The following is an 18,427-nucleotide window of genomic DNA, read 5'->3' on the forward strand; positions in this document are numbered from 1 at the left end:
GAGGCTGAGGTTGCAGTGAGCCAAGATCACACCACTACATTCCCGCCTGGGCGACAGAGCAAGACTCCGTCTCAAAAAACAAAAAGCCAGGCCCGGTGGCTCATACCTATAATCCCCCAGCACTTTGGGAGGCCGAGGCGGGTGAATCACCTGAGGTCAGGAGTTCGAGAGCAGCCTCACCAACAAGGTGAAACCCCATCTCTACTAAAAATATAAAAATTAGCTGCGCATGGTGGCGGGCGCCTCTAGTCCCAGCTGCTCGGGAGGCTGAGACAGGAGAATTGCTTGAACCCGGGAGGCAGAGCTTGCAGTGAGCCGAGATTGTGCCACTGCACTCCAGCCTGGGTGACAGACCGAGACTCTGTCTCAAAGAAAAAAAAAATCCAGAAAGTTAAAATAAAAATAAATTAGCTGAGTGCGGTGGTGAACGCCTATAGTCCCAGCTACTTGAGAGGCTGAAGCAGAAGCTTAATTTGAGCCCAAGAGTTCAAAGCTGCAGTGAGCTATGATTGCGCCACTGTACTCCAACCTGGGTGACAAAGTGAGACTCTGCCTCAAAAGTAAATAAATAAATAAATAAAAAGAGATGAGCTACTCAGAGGGAACACGGAATAGGGTCCACCTCCTGCCACCGGATCCACCACTGTTTTCATCCAGTGCTGAGCCCAATCACCTGGGTCACCTCGGGCTCCTGTCAACAGTCTTTCCTTGAACAACTGGTAGCTGAAATGAAGGATCCCCCACCAACCACCAGCACTGGGAGACGATGCCACCAGTCCCCATTGCAGAGAAGGAAACTCAGGTCTGTTTCTATGTCCAAAACATTTATTTTCAGGAAATATTTGTGCCTGCGCAACAGGGGAACTTTGTGGGGTGTCTGTGGCTTGCTACAGTGACATCTGGCAGGACTAACTGGGTCATCAGAGCCACAGAATAAGGACTGGGAAGGTGGCCACAACTGCAAGGACTGGGGCCATGTGGGGGGAGGACTCTGAGACTGACCACTTGGCTGATAACTTGGCTGTCCAGTATATGGGAATCTCAGTGAGTTCCTGGCCTGAAGTCAGACTCTGTCTCTGACGCAGATGTGAGAGGTCGGAGTGGCAGGAACTGCTCAGCTGCTCATCCAGGAACTTGTCCTCCAAGGGGCTTTGCCATTTGTTTTCTTCCTGTACCTAGAGGTGGCAGTCGGTGCTCAGCTTCCACAGCTCTCCTTGATACACCTGCTCAGACCCCTCGGCTACTCTCTTGCCCAGCCCAGAGTACCTTTTCCACTTGTCTGAAGACCCGCAGCAGGTTTCCACGAAGGACACCCTGAAGCTCTTCCTCACTCCAGCCACGACTCAGCAACTCCTCTATCAGGACCGGGTATGTGGACACGTCTTCCAGCCCCTGAGGGAATCTGTGTGGCCACCCACCAGCCAGTGGGTTTCAGACCTGATTCCCTGATCATGACTCAGAACCACAGTCCAGGATCTATGAAACCCAGCCCTGGTCAGGTATGGGAAGTGGAGACTTGGAGAGAGTAGGTAATTCTCCTCTGCTCTGTATCCTTCAGAAGGAGGCCTCAAAACCTCCTTGAATATTTATCAAAACTTATTGAATCATACTATTAAGATCTATGCCTTTTACTGAATGCAAATGATCCCCCCTACCAACCAGAGTTAAAAAGAAGAAAATGGCCAGGTATGGTGGCTCACACCTGTAATCCCAGCACTTTGGGAGGCCAAGGTGGGCGGATCACTTGAGGTCAGGAGTTTGAGACCAGCCTGGCCAACATGGTGAAACCCAATCTCTACTAAAAAGACAAAAAAGAAAGAAAGAAAGAAAGGAAAGAAAGAAAGAAAGGAAAAATAAATTAGCTGGGCATCATGGCGCACACCTGTAATCCCAGCTACTTGGGAAGCTGAGGCAGGAGAATCGCTTGAACTCAGGAAGCAGAGGTTGCAGTGAGCTGAGATTGTGCCACTGCACTCCAGGCTGGGCAACAGAGTGAGCCTCTGTCTCAAAAAAAAAAAAAAAAAAAAAGAAAGAAAAGAAAAAAAGAAGAAAAGGCCCAGTGAGGTGGCTTAGGCCTGTAATACCACACTTTAGGAGGCCAAGGCAGGAGAATCACTTGAGTCCAGGAGTTCAAGACCAGCCTGGGCAACATGAGACCCCATCTCTGCCAAAAATAAAATTATCTGGGCATGATGACACATGCCTGTAGCCCCAGCTACTTGCAGGCTGAGATGGCAGGATCGCTTGAGCCCAGAAAGTCAAGGATGCAGTGAACCAAGATTGCGCCACTGCACCCCAGTCTGGCCAACAGAGCAAGACCCTGAGAAGAAGAAAAGAAGAACAAGAAGGAGAAGAAGAAGAAAAGGAAGAAAGAAGAAGGAGAAGGAGAAGAAGAAAGGAGGAGGAGGAGGAGACAAGAAGAAGGAGGACGAGGAAGAAAAGGAGAAGGAGAAGGAGAGGAAGAGCTTCTTCAGAAAACAGTGGTTGCAAACACAGCCACTGTGCACAGGGCGGAGAAGATGGTCAGCTCACACCAGACCTTGCCGATGGTCTGCTCAGGGAGAGTGAGTCTACTGGGCTTGGGGATACGTGCAGTGCTGGGCAGATGAGCTCTGTCTGGTGGTTTGGCCAAGTATAATGTCCTAGAGTGGGGTCACTGGGATGAAGACAAACAGGAGAGCCCAGGGAACTGATCCCGGGAGTGTGGTCAAGGCCTAAAGGACGTGATGGCTATGGTGACCGTGAGGGCCCCACTGCTGTACAGCTAGCCCAAGACAAGCCACAGGGAAGCACTCACTTGCCGGCCCCATCATAATCTCCACCAATCCCGATGAACTTGGACCCAATGACTGCCTTGATGTGGTCGAAGTGATCTGGGGAGGGGGCAGGTGGAGAGTCAGCTGCGTAGGGCTTCCAGGGCAGGGGTGCCACTGGGGCTGGATGGCACTGAGTCTCCTTCTTGCAGCCTGTGGGCCAGGCAGGCTAATTCCTTCATGGCCTGCCACATAGCTTGGGAACCTGAGAACCCTGAGGTTTGACCTGAATGGATTCAGCTGGTTCTGGCCTGGATTTCAGGTTTGGAGTGGATCCACAGAGCCACTTGTCTGGGCCATTTCCCACCTAGGATTAAACCTGCCTCTAGTCTCTTTGAGAACCTGGTAGGAACTCTTTTCTATGGTTGTGGGAGATGACGGAGGGACAAAGAGTACAACTGACAAAGACCCCAGAGACCTAAGGGGCCTTCCCCTTCCAGTCTCTTGGCCAGAGGCCGAGGAAGGGTGCTTTGGGGATCCCCTGCAGAGGCGCAGATAGTTAGCACTCAGGTTCTATGTGTGGCTTCCTCCCTTATACCCATCAGGACCGCAGCACTGACTCTGTGGCTGCAGCTCCATGTGACCAACGTGCTGTGTACTGTCCATCACTGCATTTTTTTCAGTGAAACCACTGGGACAGTCCTAGGGCCCTCCCAAGTCTTCAGGTGCAAATCAAAACTGTTCAGAGAGCCCGGGAGAGGGGGTTACCTGCCACAGTGGACACATTGGCTGATGGGTTGCACTGTATTACTCCCATGGACAAAGACACCATCACGACGCCACCGTTCTTCTTCTGCAGGGGCGGGCAAGTGGACACTTAGCCTGGCTCCTCAGCAAACTGCATTCCCGCCCTGCCACCCTCTGGATCCCTGGAGAGGGTGTTCAGCTCTGGCTTCAGGAGTCAGCGGAAACTTCACCTCTCTGGTTTTGTATGAATGGAAGAGTCTAGGCCCTGGTCTGGCATAGGTGTCTTGGCACTTGCTTTGAGGAGTAGAGGAATATACATATTTACCATCTAGAACCCCCCACTCCTGGATGTGGACTGTGGGGTTGTGGGGCAAAAGATGTTCAGCCTGAAGTTGGAAGAAGTGGAGGGAGCAGGGCCTCAGGTTCGAGGGCTCCTGTTTTTTGTTTTTGTTTTCCGTGGCAGGGTCCTACTCTGTCACCCAGGCTGGAGTGCTGTGGCGTGATCTTGGCTCACTGCAACCTCCACCTCCCAGGTTCCAGAGATTCTCCTGCCTCAGCCTCCCAAGTAGCTGGGATTACAGGAATATGCCATCACACCCGGCTAATTTTTGTATTTTTAGTAGAGACGGGGTTTCCCCATGTTGGCCAGGCTGGTCTTGAACTCCTGACCTCAAGTGATCAGCCCACCTCAGCCTCCCAAAGTGCTGGGATTACAGGTGTGAGCCACTGTGCCTGGCCGAAGGGCTCCTGGTTTGAACCTCTTGCTTTAGGTTCCTGGGCTGGGCAGTTTCTCACCAGAAGCTGCAGGATGTCATCAGGAACATTCCGAGCACTGTTGCACACACCCCGGGCAGCCGAGTGGGAGAAGATCACAGGTGCCTGTGACACTTCCAGGGCCCGCCGTGCCACAGCATCTGAGACGTGGGATAAGTCTACCATCATGCCCAGGCGGTTCATTTCTGCCACCACCTTCTGCAGGGACATGTTGGGAGAAGGGTATCAGGGGTGCACATGTGTATACATTTATTTGTAAGAAACAGCTGGGGTGTGCACATTTGTTTGGGGTGGAGTGTGAACCAGGGTCCTCACCTCACCAAAGTCAGTCAGCCCGCTGATGTTGTTGTAGAAGGAGTGGACGCCCTTAGCGGAGCTCTCTGCCCTGCAGGGTGGCCAGGAAGCAGTCTGACTGGTAGCTGTTCCTTGGCCTCAAGAGTCTAGAGGCCCTACCCACCCTCCATCCCTGCACCCCCCTGAAACAAAAACAGGGATCCAAAATGGGCCCTGCAAATGGGCCATGCCTGGCAGCAGGAGGGCCCTGCTGGGTCCAGTCTTTTTTTTCCTTTTCTTTCTTTTTTTTTTTTTTTTTTTTGCAATAGAGTCTCGCTCTGTCACCCAGGCAGGAGTGCAGTGGTGCAGTGGTGCCATCTCAGCTCACTGCAACCTGCACCTCCTGGGTTCAAGAGATTCTCATGCCTCAGCCTCCTGAGTATCTGGGATTACAGGCACGCACCACCACACCTGGCTAATTTTTGTGTTTTTCATCAAGATAGGGTTTCACCATCTTGGCCAGGCTGGTCTCGAACTCCTGGCCTTAAGTTATCTGTCCGCCTCAGCCTCCCAAAGTTCTGGGATTACAGGCATGAGCCACCGTGTCTGGCCAGGGGTCAAGTCGTAGTCTGAAAACCAGAATCCCAGCTCCCCTCCCCACTCCAGAGTCAGTGCCAGATCCCATGGGTAAAGCTTGTTCTGGGCCCACAGTGACCTCAGGCAGATCTCTGCCCCTGCCTCAGCGGTCCCACACCATCTGCACTAGGCTCACCAGGGCGTGTTGCAGGTGTGGGTGAGCGTCAGGTAGCGCACTCCCAGCATGTAGAAGGTACGTAAGATGGAGAGGCTATTGTCCAGCGAGTGGCCACCCTCCACACCGATGAGGCAGGCCAATTTCTGAGTGTCGTTCAGAGCTGGGGGCAGTTAGGTCAGGTGATTACTTTCCAGGGCTGGAGTAGCTCAATCAAGTTCCTAACGCTTCCCATCAACTTGCCTACCTTTAGCCGAGGTCACAAGCTCCAGCTCAGAATAGGAGGCACACATGCGGCGTATGAGGTCAATCTGCTCCAGGGTGAGGCGCAGGGCATCCCGATCCTGGGTCTGGCATGGCACATAGGCTGACCAGAACTGGGGGGAAGGCCAGGGTTTGGCTTGGACGGGGGCTGCTTTGGAGGACCCTGGACTGCTCACAGCCTCCACAGCTGACAGAGCAGCCAGTGGGCCAGGAGGCCACATGTAATGTACTGCTTCTTCCACGGGGTCTTCCTGGCCACCAAGCTGGCTCACTGTAGCCTCTGCAGCCCCCAGCATCCATATCATGACACTTTTTGGGTCACTATGGTAACTGAGTTCTCATGTGACTAACTTGTGATCTCTGGGGTCCCCACTCTCCCCATCATCCCCCAGCAGCCATGCTGTGGCACCTCATGTATCCCTGTGGTACCTGGGCGCCCACGAGGCCATCTCTAAGCCTGTCCAGGCTGGTCTGGCCGTAGCTGAAATTGCGCAGGTTAACATCCTGTAGCCCTTTCTGGTAAACCTGCCTTAGGACCAGGGGCAGGTCGTTGTGGCTGGAGGGATGTCAAGGCAGGGTCAGGTGAAGAACAGACAGATGGGCCTCTTAGCCCTCCAGTTCAGGAAGGACACATCTGGGGATCCCCATCCCTCATTGTCACATGACTATACTGAGACCCCCTGAGGCCCGGGCTAGGAGTGCCCACCCAAGAGGGGATGACAGAGGGGAAAGGGTACCCATGCATGACGGGAGAGGGCATCCAGGGGTGGTGTGAGGGAGCCTCCTCCACAGCCCTGCATACTCTGGGACCCTCCCTTGCCCAGGAGTGTGCTCAGCTCCCATCGCCCCCTTGCAGCAATTACGCACCCGTCCACGAGCGGGAAGTCCCGCATCAGGGCCCGTGCCTGCTCTCGCAGGCCCTGGGTGCTGGGACTACTGAGTGTGGTCGAGGGAGCGTAGGTGCCCGGCGTGGTGAGGGCTCTAGGGGGGCCTGGCGTGGTGTAGGCGCAGGTTACAGGCTGGAGCAGCAGCAGCAGGAGCAGCAGACTCAGCAGAGGCCACCGACCAAACGTGCCGGGACCCTCGAGGCCGGAGGGCTGCATGTTGTGCAGGGCCAGGCAGGCAGGCAGGGGTGGCAGTCAGAGAGCCTGAGAGGGGCGGGCGAGGGGCAGAGCGCGACGATGGAGTCCCGACCCTCGATTCAGGCCACCCGGCGGCGTGGCCTCAAGAGGAGGGTAACGAAGTCACAGGGCCCCGCGAAGGATGTGTGGAGAGCGGCGGCACCGCCCAGTACGGCCACCAGGGGGCGCCCAGCCCTCCCGCCGTCATCCCCAACGGCGCTCCCGCCGGCTGGGCGGATCCCTGTTCTGGGCGCCCACTCGCGGCCTGTCTTAGGGCCCTCCACCCTCCCTTTTACTCCTCCCACTGTCCCCAGGGGGCCGACCCAGGTGGCTCCTCTGCTGCCCCTAGGCCTTCTCTCTAAGAGAGAGAAGGCCTGGGGTGCTTCCCCCAAACAGTGGCCCTCTGCCCTGCCCTGGGAGATCTGCAGACCACGTCATGTCCCCAACCGCCTGCAACGTGTCCCAGCCACACCCAGGGCCACATGTGTCCCTGTGACCACAGTGCTCTGGGCTCTGGATTTCCTGGTGCTGGGTTGTGTGGGTGGGTGTGGGGGAGAAGATAGGCTCTGGAAATGAGGGGTTAACCCTGTGGACTGAATTCAGGAAGGGGCCCCCTGGCCCTGACCTTCTCTCTCCCGTAACTTAGGCCCTCAAGCCTATACTCTGGGGACTCTCCCAGCTACTAGGACCTGTCAGGAGCACTCCTCCGCCCCCCACCCCGACCCCACATTCTCCAATCAGCCTTAGGAAAGAGCTCCTTCCTAAGGAGCTGCCACACCTCCCCAGGACCCCAGTGGAGGGATGAGAGGGGAGCAAGCATCTGGCCACTGCCAGGGAACGTTCACTCAACAGAGCATGGAAGGAAATGAAGTCTTGTCAGTGAGTCCCCGACCGCAGCACCTTCCTCCTAGAGCTTCTGGCTGATCTGCTGGCCAGGATACCTCCTACCTCCTTGAGGAAGCCCCGGCCTCATCCAGGTCAGGAGTAAGGGGCCTGAGGAAAGGCCTGCCACCTGGGTTCTGCAGCCACACTCCTCTTATCTTGTGGCTCCTGTGGCTTGAGCTCTCACAGAAACCTCCAGGGCTGAGTCCCTTCCTTGATGACAGGCCCCACCCCATTCCCGGCCTGGGGCCCTCAGCCTAGGTGCCTCCTCCAGGAAGGACCCCCAACCACACAGGCACACAAGCTAACAATCACACAGGCACAGGGGATGTGCCCGCTCACAGAAGCCCCACGACTTGAGATCTTCCGGGACTGTGGCCAAACCCCTTCGTCCTCAGAGACCTTTGCCTCCTCCTGCCCCTCAGGCTCTCAAGACTCTGCTCTGAACCTTGGCACCCCTGGAACCACTTCATTTTTGGAGCCTCCCCCACGTGGCAGGGCTGATCAGTGCATGGGTAGTGTGACCTAAGCCTGACGACGACTAGAGATTCAAGAAGGCCTCCTAAAAAGAAAATGAACCAACTCTTCCAAAGGGACTGGAGGTCCCAAGCTACCCAGGAGGGGAAGTGATCCCAGCTTTGATGTATTTTAGGGACTGCACACTTGATGTTGCCCAGTGTCTGCTGTCCAGGAGGAAGGCAGATCGATGGCCAAGTGCTCGAGGTGGGTTAACTGTCACGTCTACTGCTGCCGAAGGGGGCCTTTTTTTGTTTGTTTGTTTTGAGACGGAGTCTCACTTTGTTGCCCAGGCTAGAGGGTGGTGGCACAATCTTGGCTCACTGCAATCTCCGCCTCCTGGGTTCAAGCGATTCTTGTGCCTTAACTTCCCAAGTAGCTGGGACTACAGGCATGCGCCACCACGCCCGGCTAAATTTTGTATGTTTAGTAGAGATGGGGTTTTGCCATGTTGCCCAGGCTGGTCTCGAACTCCTGGTCTCAAGCAATCTGCCTGCCTCAGCCTCCCAAAATGCTGGGATTACTGGAGTGAGCTACCGCACCTGGGCTTTTTTTTTTTTTTTTTTAATTAAAGACTGTCTTGCCTTCTTGCCCAGGCTGGTCTCAAACTTCTGGCTTCAAGTGATGATCTCACCTTGGCCTCCCAAAGTGCTGGGAGTATAGATGTGAGCCACTGTGCCCAGCCCTGCTGGAGGGTTCTATAGGGAGGCCCACTGCAGACGGTGAGTCCTCTTGGGCTCTGCTTCAGAGAACAGCAGGGCGTGTCCCAGATCTGGGTGGTTTGGGTACCCCCACACAGGCTTCCCTCCTTCTCTCCATCATCCACTGCTGGTCAGCAGCCCCCCCCACACCCACTGGAATAGTGAGAGGGAGGAGAAGCTCTTGGATTTGCTGGTCTCCAGGTCAAAGATATGGGTTTGGGGATAAACAGTTTATTCTGAGAGCCCCAAGAGGTAAGGGGCATGAAGAATGAGGAACTGAATCTGATCGTTATGTGTTATATATATTGAAACATCACTATGGGTGGGGCGCAGTGGCTCACACCCGTGATCCCAGCACTTTGGGAGGCCGAGGTGGGTGGATCATCTGAGGTCAGGAGTTCGAGACCAGCTTGGCCAACATGGGGAAACCCCATCTCTTAAAAATACAAACATTAGCCGGGCTTGGTGGTGCGCGCCTGTAGTCCCAACTACCTGGGAGGCTGAGGTGGGAGAATCGTTTCAACCCAGGAGGCAGAGATTGCAGTGAGCCGAGACTGGGCCACTGAACTTCAGCCTGGATGACAGAGCGAGACCCTGTCTCCCCCCGCCAAAAAACAACAACAACAAAAATCACTATGTACCCCATGAATATGTGCAAATTATTATTATTATTGTTTTTGAGATAAGGTCTTGCTCTGTCACCCAGGCTGGACTGCAGTGGTGCAGTCTCAGCTCACTGCAGCCTTAACCTCTCGGGTTCAATCAATCCTCCCACTTCAGCCTCCCGAGTCTGGGACTACAGGTACTCTCCACCACACTCGGCTAATTTTTTTTTTTTTTTTTTTTTAGAGACACGGTCTCACTATATTGCCCAGGCTGGTCAATTATTATTTGTCAGTTTGAAAAATGTAAAAATAAGGAAGGGGTAGGTAGGAATAAATAAATAACAGCTGACAGAGTAGGTGAGGAGAATTCAACTTTTTGAATTTTTTTTCTTTTTTTTTTGAGACAAAGTTTTGCTCCTGTTGCCCAGGCTGGAGGGCAATGATGTGATCTTGGCTCACTGCAACCTCCACCTCCTGGGTTCAAGTGATTCTCCTGCCTCAGCCTCCCAAGTCACTGGAATTACAGGCATGTGCCACCACACCTGGCTAATTTTATATTTTTTAGTAGAGATGGGGTTTCTCCATTTTGTTCAGGCTGGTCTTGAACTCCCGACCTCAGGTAATCCACCCACCTCGGCCTCCCAAAGCGCTGGGATTATAGGTGTGAGCCACCGCACCCGGCCAACTTTTTGAATTTTTTTTTAAGCTTCTCTCCAGAGCCCGAATGTCTGACCTCCTCGGACTTGGGGTACCTGCTAGCTCAGCAGAGGCAGGCTGAGTTGAGCCAGTAAAAGTGAGCAGTGTCTCTGTAGGAGATAAGCCAGACAACACAATTTTCCATGATATGCAACTTCAGTCCTCAAACTTGGCCTTGAGGGGACCATACAAAGCGAATCACAGACACACCCAGACTTGTAGTTGCAGTGAGCATTATGATGACACCATAGCATTCCAGCCTGGGTGACAGGGCAAGACCCTGTCTGTAAAAAAATAGATAATGATATTATTATTATTATTATTATTTTCTGAGACAGAGTTTCATTCTTGTTGCCCAGGCTGGAGTGCAATGGTGCAATCTTGGCTCACTGCAATCTCCGCCTCCCGGGTTCAAGTGATTCTCCTGCCTCAGCCTCCCGAGTAGCTGAGATTACGGGCGCATGCCACCACTCCCGGCTAATTTTTGTATTTTTAGTAGAGATGGGGTTTTGCCATGTTGGCCAGGCTGGTCTCGAACTCCTGACCTCAGGTGATCCGCCTGCCTTGACCTCCCAAAGTGCTGGGATTACAGGCATGAGCCACCCCCAACCCTTGGCCAAATTTTTTATTTTTATATTTATTTGTTTATTTATTTTGAGATGGAATCTCGCTCTGTCGCCCAGGCTGGAGTGCAGTGGCACAATCTCGGCTCACTGCAAGCTCCGCCTCCCGGGTTCAGGCCATTCTCCTGCTGCAGCCTCCCGAGTAGCTGGGACTATAGGTGCCCGCCAACACGCCCGGCTAATTTTTTGTATTTTTAGTAGAGACGGGGTTTCACCGTGTTAGCCAGGATGGTCTTGATCTCCCGACCTCGTGATCCACTCACCTTGGCCTCCCAAAGTGCTAGGATTACAGGCATGAGCCACCGCGCCCAGCCCACATTTTTTAAAATGGAAGAAATAGGTATGGCTTTTCTGTAGGAAATGGGCTGGAGGCCAGGAGATCAGGAGGGGTAAGGAATGAAGGGGCCTGTAAGGGGGAGAAGCAGTGGGAACAGGAAGGAGACATTCCTAGGACATGTTTGGAAGTTGAACCCACAGGATTTGGAGATGCTTTGAAGCAGGGTTGGTGGGAGACAGTAAGGAGGAATCAGTGGTGACACTTAAGGTCGGCTCTGGAGTCAGGCCCTGAGTTTCCCTGCCTCTGCCTTGTTTCCACTCTGCCCACTGCCAGCATCTAGCTAACTTAGACTGTAGCCTCTGACCCCAAATTATCCCTGTGCTCAGGTCTGTGCCACTGATATTGGCAGCTCCTAATGAGAGGTGACAGCGTGCTGGCAGTCCTCACAGCCCTCGCTCGCTCTCGGCTCCTCCTCTGCCTGGGCTCCCACTTTGGCGGCACTTGAAGAGCTCTTCAGCCCACCGCTGCACTGTAGGAGCCCCTTTCTGGGCTGGCCAAGGCCAGAGCCAGCTCCCTCAGCTTGCAGGGAGGTGTGGAGGGAGAGGCGCGAGTGGGAACCGGGGCTGCGAGCAGCGCTTGCAGGCCAGCTGGAGTTTCGGGCCTTAGCTGCCTTCCCGGGGGGGCAGGGCTCGGGACCTGCAGCCCTCCATGCCTGAGCCTCCCACCCCCTCCATGGGCTCCTGTGCGGCCGGAGCCTCCCCGGTGAGCACTGCCCCCTGCTCCACGGTGCCCAGTCCCATTGACCACCAAAGGGCTGAGGAGTGCGGGCGCATGGCGCGGGACTGGCAGGCAGCTCCACCTGCAGCCCCGGTGCGGGATCCACTGGGTGAAGCCAGTTGTGCTCCTGAGTCTGGTGGGGACGTGGAGAATCTTTATGTCTAGCTCAGGAATTGTAAATACACCAATTGGCACTCAGTATCTAGCTCAAGGTTTGGAAACACACCAATCAGCACCCTGTGTCTAGCTCAGGGTTTGTGAGTGCACCAGTTGACACTCTGTATCTAGCTACTCTAGTGGGGCCTTGGAGAACCTTTATGTCTAGCTTAGGGATTGTAAATACACCAGTCGGCACTCTGTATCTAGCTCAAGGTTTGTAAACACACCAATCAGCACCCTGTGTCTAGCTCAGGGTTTGTGAATGCACCAATTGACACTCTGTATCTAGCTACTCTGGTGGGGCCTTGGAGAACCTTTGTGTCGACACTCTGTATTTAGCTAATCTGGTGGCGACGTGGAGAACCTTTGTGTCTAGCTCAGGGATTGTAAACGCACCAGTCAGCACCCTGTCAAAACAGACCACTCGGCTCTACCAATCAGCAGGATGTGGGTGGGGCCAGATAAGAGAATAAAAGCAGGCTGCCTGAGCCAGCAGTGGCAACCTGCTCTGGTCCCCTTCCACACTGTGGAAGCTTTGTTCTTTTGCTCTTTGCAATAAATCTTGCTACTGCTCACTCTTTGGGTCCATGCTGCTTTTATGAGCTTTAACACTCACCGCGAAGGTCTGCAGCTTCACTCCTGAAGCCAGCGAGACCACAAGCCCACTGGGAGGAACAAACGACTCCAGACGTGCTGCCTTAAAAGCTGTAACACTCACCACGAAGGTCTGCAGCTTCACTCCTGAGCCAACAAGACCACAAACCCACCAGAAGGAAGAAACTCCAAACACATCCAAACATCAGAAGAAACAAACTCCAGACGCGCTACCTTAAGAGCTGTAACACTCACCGCGAGGGTCCGCAGCTTCATTCTAGAACTCAGTGAGACCAAGAACCCACCAATTCCAGACACACTAAGACAAGATTTCACTAGTGTGTGCTGTTTCCCCTGCAAGGGGGAGGGCACAGAGATGGCTTTGGGTGAGGTTAGGGGGAGGATAGGCCTCCTGGTTGGCTAACACTTGTTTACTTCTGGGGCATGAGTGTTCATGTGAGCCACCATGCCTGGCCTGTTCCTCTTTTAACAAAATCTGGTAGGACATGGTGGCTCATGCCTGTAATCCCAGTAATTTGAAGGTCGAGGTGAGAGGATCTCTTGAAGCCAGAGGTTTGAGACCAGTCTAGGCAACATAATGAGAACTCTCTCTAAGAAAAAGGAAAAAAAAAAGTGGTGCATGCCTGTGGTTCCAGGTACTTACGAGGCTGAGGTGGGAGGTTCGCCTGAGCCCAGGTGTTTAAGGTTGCAGTGAGAGATGATGGCACCACTGCTCCCTAGCCTGGGCGACAGAGTGAGACCCCATCTCTAACAAAACAAAAACAAGATCCAATGCATCCTCCTGCCTGAAGTTCTTCTGTGGCTTCTCATTGCAAAAATCTACCGAATTTCTTTCTTTGGCTTTCAACTCATGGAGAGTCTGCTCTCACCAGCCTCTCCAGTCTCAGCAAATAGCACAAACTTTCCTGTCCTCCAAAATCTGGCCACCTCAGTGATGCTACGTCCCCCCATAGAGCCTTGGCACAACCTCAGCCTCCAACTGGTAGGGCTGTTGAGGCAAGGCCAGGATAGGAAATCTTGCTACCAGGAAGGAGTAGGTGGGTGAACAGCTTTTCCCTCTACTTCCTCTTCTATGCAGTGTTTGCATAAATCAAGACCTGCAGAGGAGGCAGCAGTAGAAACAGTTTGCTCCAAGGACCAAACTTATTCTGGTGTGCAGCTCACTCGCCCCTACTCATCTCCAGTGTATTTCAAGAGTATGCAGGGAAGGAAAAAGTCAGGCTGAGTTACAGCTGCACAGGCTGCCTCCCATGCTCAGAGCGCAGAGGTGGGGTGCAGCTGGGGCTTACTCAGTATCCAGCAGTGCCCAGATGATGATCATCTGCATCCAAGCCCCTCTGGTCCTGGAGACTCATGCTTCCCTTTGATGTCGCCCTGGATCTGCTCCCATGATGTCTGATACAGATAATTCCCAAGAAACAATAGTCTTCCAAGCCAGAAAGCAGCCTGGCCACCGTAGACAAACATCCTCCAATCACCAAGCTGAAGCCACCCTTCCTGAAATGTCAAATAGCTAACATAACATTTTTCTTCCACAAAAGGAAGTCAATGTTTATCTTTCTAGGAGAAGTGCAATAACCCCAAATGCATCTAGAACCTTCTGCTCAAGCCCTACCAACCAACCCCTACCCCGCCAGCCTCTCTGTCCAACATTCCTGGGGTGCTTTTTTTTTTTTTTTTTTTTTTTTTGGAGTGCGATGGCACGATCTCGGCTCACTGCAACCTCCACCTTCCAGGTTCAAGCGATTCTCCTGCCTCAGCCTCCCAAGTACGTGGGATTACAGGCATGCACCACCAGGCTGGCTAATTTTTGTATTTTTTTTTAGTAGAGATGGGGTTTCACCATGTTGATCAGGCTGGATTGTCTCGAACTCCTGACCTCGGGTGATCCACCAGCCTTGGCCTCTGAAAGTGCTGGGATTACAGGCATGAGCCACTGCGCCCGGCCTTTTTTCTTTTCTTTTCTTTTTTTTTTTTTTTGAGACAGGATCTTGCTCTGTTGCCCAGGCTGGAGTGCAGTGGTGCCACTTTGGCTCACTGCAACCTCCTCCTCCCAGGTTCAAGCAATTCTCCAACCCCAGCCTCCCTAGTAACTGGGGCTACAGGCATGCACCACCATGTCCAGCAAATTTTTGTATTTTTAGTAGAGACGGGATTTCACTACATTGGCCTTGAACTCCTGGCCTCAGGTGATCCACCCGCCTTGGACTCCCAAAGTGCTGGGATTACAGGCCTGAGCCACTGTGCCTGGCCCTGGGTTGCTTTTTGATGGAGACGATTGATGACTTGGGTCCCATGTGTACCATTGAGTTCCTCTTGCAGCTGGGTTCTGCCTGATTTCAGACAGTACAGAGCATCTGGGACAGAAGGTTGCATGCTATCCCATGTCCTTGAGGTAGTGCCATCAGCCGAGGGTGGGGAGGAGGCAGGAGGGCCCTGGGGTGCAGGAGCTGGATCCAGCAAGGCCATTAAAAGTATCTCAGGGGACAAGAGGTGGTGGCTCATGCCTGTAATCCTAGCACTTTGGGAGGCCAAGGCATGAGGATCACTTGAGGCCAGGAGTTCAAGACCAGCCTGGGAAACATGGTGAGACCCCTTCTCTACAAAAAAATTTTTAAAAAAGTAGCTGGTCATGGTGGCACATGTCTGTAGTCTCAGCTACTCAGGAGGCTGAGGTGGGAGAATTGCTTGAGCCCAGAAGTTAGAGGCCACAGTGAGCTATGGTCGCTCCACTGCATTCCAGCCTCTGGGAAAGAGCAAGACCCTGTCTTAAAAATAAAATACCTTTTCTGAAACATTTTTTGTAAGATTAAAAAAAGAAAAGAAGGAAGGAAGAAAGGAAAGGAAGGAAAGAAGGAAGGAAGGAATAAAGAAAAGAAAAAAATTTTAAAAGGTTGGGTATGGTGGCTCATGCCTGTAATCCCAGCACTTTGGGGGGCCAAGGCAGGTGAATTGCTTGAGCTCAGGAGTTCGAGAGCAGCCTGGGCGACATGATGAAGCCCCGTCTTTATAAAAAATACAAAAATTAGCCAGGTGTGGCAGTGCACACCTGTAATCCCAGCTGCTTGGGAGGCTGAAGCAGGAGAATTGCTTGAACCCGGGAGGCGGAGGTTGCAGTGAGCTGAGATCGTGCCACTGCACTCCAGCCTGGGCAACAAGAGCGAAACTCTGTCTCAAACAAAAAAAAAAATTTCCTTTTAGAGACAGGGTCTCACTGTGTTGTTCACTGAAACTTCAAACTCCTGGGCTCAGGCAATCCTCCTGCCTCAGCCTTCCGAGTTGCTGGTGGAATCTGTGAGAAACATGGTGACTCGGTCAATACCCATGCCCCAGGCAGTTGTGGGGGACAGCCTGTATTCCATGGTGGCACAGAAGTTTTCATCTATGGACAGGGCCTCCTCATCACCTGCGGCCTTAGCCTTTTCTTCAAAAAGCTGCCACTGCTGCATAGATCATTTAGATCAGTGTAGGCATTGCTTATCGCTTTCTTTATGACAAATAGCTTAAAGCGCTGGGTCAGACCTTTTGAGTAGTGCCATTTAGCCAAGGGGCTCATTATCTGGGGGTGATCACAGATGAATGTAGAATTGTTGCAAATCACTTCCAGGAACTCCCCCCACAAGCTTGTCAAGGAGCCTGGCTGTGGTCCTAGGTGGAGGGCACGCAATAGCATTTGCACACAGATATTATCAAGAATTTTGCCAATTGCTTCAGTTTCAAATAGGTTATTTTCTGGCAGCTTCACCCCCAGGGCTTTCTCAAGCTCTTCTATCATGCTGATTCTCCGGAAGGGTAGGGTGAAGTCAATATTGCAGGCTTACCCTCTGGGACATCTGGGTAGTAGGTGACCTTGTAACTACCTGTATTATGCTTCACCATCCCTGGAACTATCTTCCCCGTGATTTCCGTGAGATTGTGATAGTCTAGGCCATATAGAACTCAGGGGTGCTGAACTCAGGATTTTACGTCAAATTAATTCCTTCATTCCAGAACTGGAATGCAATTTCATAAACCTGGTCAATGCCACCAACCACTAGCATCTTATGGTAGAGTTCTGGAGCAGTTCATGTGCAGCTTGTTGTGATAAGTGATGAAAGGCTTGGTCATAGCTCCCCTGGGATGACGTTCATTCATGGGAGTTTCAATCTCTAGGAATCCCAGCTCATCCAAGAAACTTTTTTTTTTTTTGAGACGGAGTTTTCTTGTTGCTCAGGCTGGAGTATAGTGGTGCAATCTTGGCTTACTGCAACCTCCACCTCCTGGGTTCAAGTAATTCTGCTTCAGCCTCCTGAGTAGCTAGGATTATAGGCACCTGCCACCACGCCCATCTAATTTTTGTATTTTTAGTAGAGGTGGGGTTTTACCATGTCGTCCAGACTGGTCTCGAACTCCTGACCTCAGGCAATCTGCCTGCCTTGGCCTCCCAAAGTGCTGGGATTACAGGCGTGAGCCACTGCGCCTGGCCTAAGAAACTTATTATACATGTGATGATCTTACAGCAGATGATAAATTTCTGCCTCATTCATTCAGGATCAAGTCCAAGTATCTCTGACCATACCTTGTTTCCTTGTCTTTGAGGCCAAAGTGAAGATGAGGTAACATATACAAGCAAGGCCACAGCAGTGTGATCTCATAGGGAATGAAGCTCAGCTCATCCTTCTTGGTTTTTCCCAGGATTCCTCTGAATTCCAATTATGTTTCCCCAACGCAGTTTGTCATTAATAGGAATAAATTATTCTTCCTGAAATTATAATTCCTGAAATTGGCCATGACTTGCAACTTGACCCCCTCTGCTCAAAGATCATAGAAGTTCATGGCCGGGCACTGTGTCTCACGCCTATAATCCCAGCACTTTGGGAGGCCAAGGCAGGCAGGCAGATCACCTGAGGTTGGGAGTTCGAGATCAGCCTGACCAACATGGAGAAACCTCATCTCTACTAAAAATACAAAATTAGCCGGGTGTGGTGGCGCACGCCTGTAATCCCAGCTACTAGGGAGGCTGAGGCAGGAGAATTGCTTAAACCTAGGGAGGAGGAGGTTGCAGTGAGCTGAGATTGTGCCATTGCATTCCAGCCTGGGCAACAATAGTGAAATTCCATCTCAAAAAAAAAAAAAAGATCATAGACGTTCAGCTTTCCTCCAAAAGCTTTTTTGGCATGGATCCTATCTGTCACATTTAAGGTGATATCAGTCAGGAGATCCCCAGTTTGCAGGTGACAATATTCTGGGATGAAGTCAGTGAGGGAGATGTCTACATGGATCTCATTGGGGTATGGGTCTTTCCCATTGACCTACCTGACTGCAAATCTTTTTTTTTTTTTTGAGACAGAGTCTCGCTCTGTTGCCCAGGCTGGAGTGCAGTGGCTCAATCTCAGCTCACTGCAACCTCCACCTCCCAGATTCAAGCGATTCTCCTACCTCAGCCTCCCAAGTAGCTGGAATTACAGGCATGTGCCACCATGCCCAGCTAATTTTTGTATTTTTAGTAGAGATGGGGTTTCATCATGTTGGCCAGGCTGGCCTCGAACCCCTGACTTCAAGTGATCTGCCTGCCTCAGCCTCCCAAAGTGCTAGGATTACAGGAGTGAACCACCGGGCCTGACCTTGGCTGTGGATCTTGTAGTAGTGATTTGGGTCCAGGCTCTCCTCCTCAGGACCCACACCATTGTCAGTGGTATGGTTGGTGGCAGCAGCAGTGACCTGGGCTTAGCTGTTTCTCACTGAGCTCTTACTGCTTGGCTGCCTTCTCTGCCACTTTCTTCTCGGCTTTCAGATATCTCTTCGGCTTGTTCTTGCTCAGTTTTGACTCACCACCATCCACTTTAACCTTGGCCCCTTGTACTGCAGTCATCTTCCCAGAGGGCCTGACCCAAAATTGTGTTTTTTTTCTTTT

At 52.4% G+C, this 18,427-nt stretch overlaps 1 protein-coding gene and 1 pseudogene across 2 annotated transcripts; both read right to left on the reverse strand.

Annotated features, from left to right (window-relative positions):
- Positions 1-807: 807 nt before the first annotated feature.
- On the reverse strand, positions 808-12,858 carry DPEP2 (dipeptidase 2). Of its 2 annotated transcripts, none has more exons than XM_055366214.2 (11): positions 12,769-12,858; positions 6,430-6,710; positions 5,992-6,118; positions 5,546-5,675; positions 5,320-5,461; positions 4,590-4,659; positions 4,296-4,472; positions 3,522-3,606; positions 2,798-2,873; positions 1,267-1,402; positions 808-1,175 (listed from the first exon to the last, which is right to left on the reverse strand). In XM_055366214.2, exons 2-11 carry the CDS (start codon positions 6,663-6,665, stop codon positions 921-923), a joined length of 1,434 nt encoding a protein of 477 aa, XP_055222189.2. In that variant the 5' UTR covers positions 6,666-6,710; positions 12,769-12,858; the 3' UTR covers positions 808-920. The 2 variants fall into 2 exon arrangements, with proteins under 2 accessions (XP_055222189.2, XP_055222190.2); XM_055366215.2 differs by lacking the exon at positions 12,769-12,858 and adding an exon at positions 7,007-7,132.
- Positions 12,859-15,800: 2,942 nt separating this feature from the next.
- Positions 15,801-18,385, reverse strand: LOC101142118 (lysine--tRNA ligase-like; annotated as a pseudogene).
- Between the last annotated feature and the right edge of the window lie 42 nt (positions 18,386-18,427).

The sequence above is a fragment of the Gorilla gorilla genome, chromosome 18 (genome assembly GCF_029281585.2).
Source record: "Gorilla gorilla gorilla isolate KB3781 chromosome 18, NHGRI_mGorGor1-v2.1_pri, whole genome shotgun sequence".
Classification (NCBI taxonomy): domain Eukaryota; kingdom Metazoa; phylum Chordata; class Mammalia; order Primates; family Hominidae; genus Gorilla; species Gorilla gorilla.

Bases quoted from the DNA above. Each gene is read 5' to 3' on its own strand.
- DPEP2 (XM_055366214.2), bottom strand. From the start codon at position 6,665: ATGCAGCCCTCCGGCCTCGAGGGTCCCGGCACGTTTGGTCGGTGGCCT. The intron at 4,660-5,319 runs GTGAGCCTAGTG...GCCACCCTGCAG, and splicing joins CACACCTGCAACACGCCCTG to GGCAGAGAGCTCCGCTAAGG. The intron at 3,607-4,295 runs GTGAGAAACTGC...CCGCCCCTGCAG, and splicing joins ATGACATCCTGCAGCTTCTG to AAGAAGAACGGTGGCGTCGT.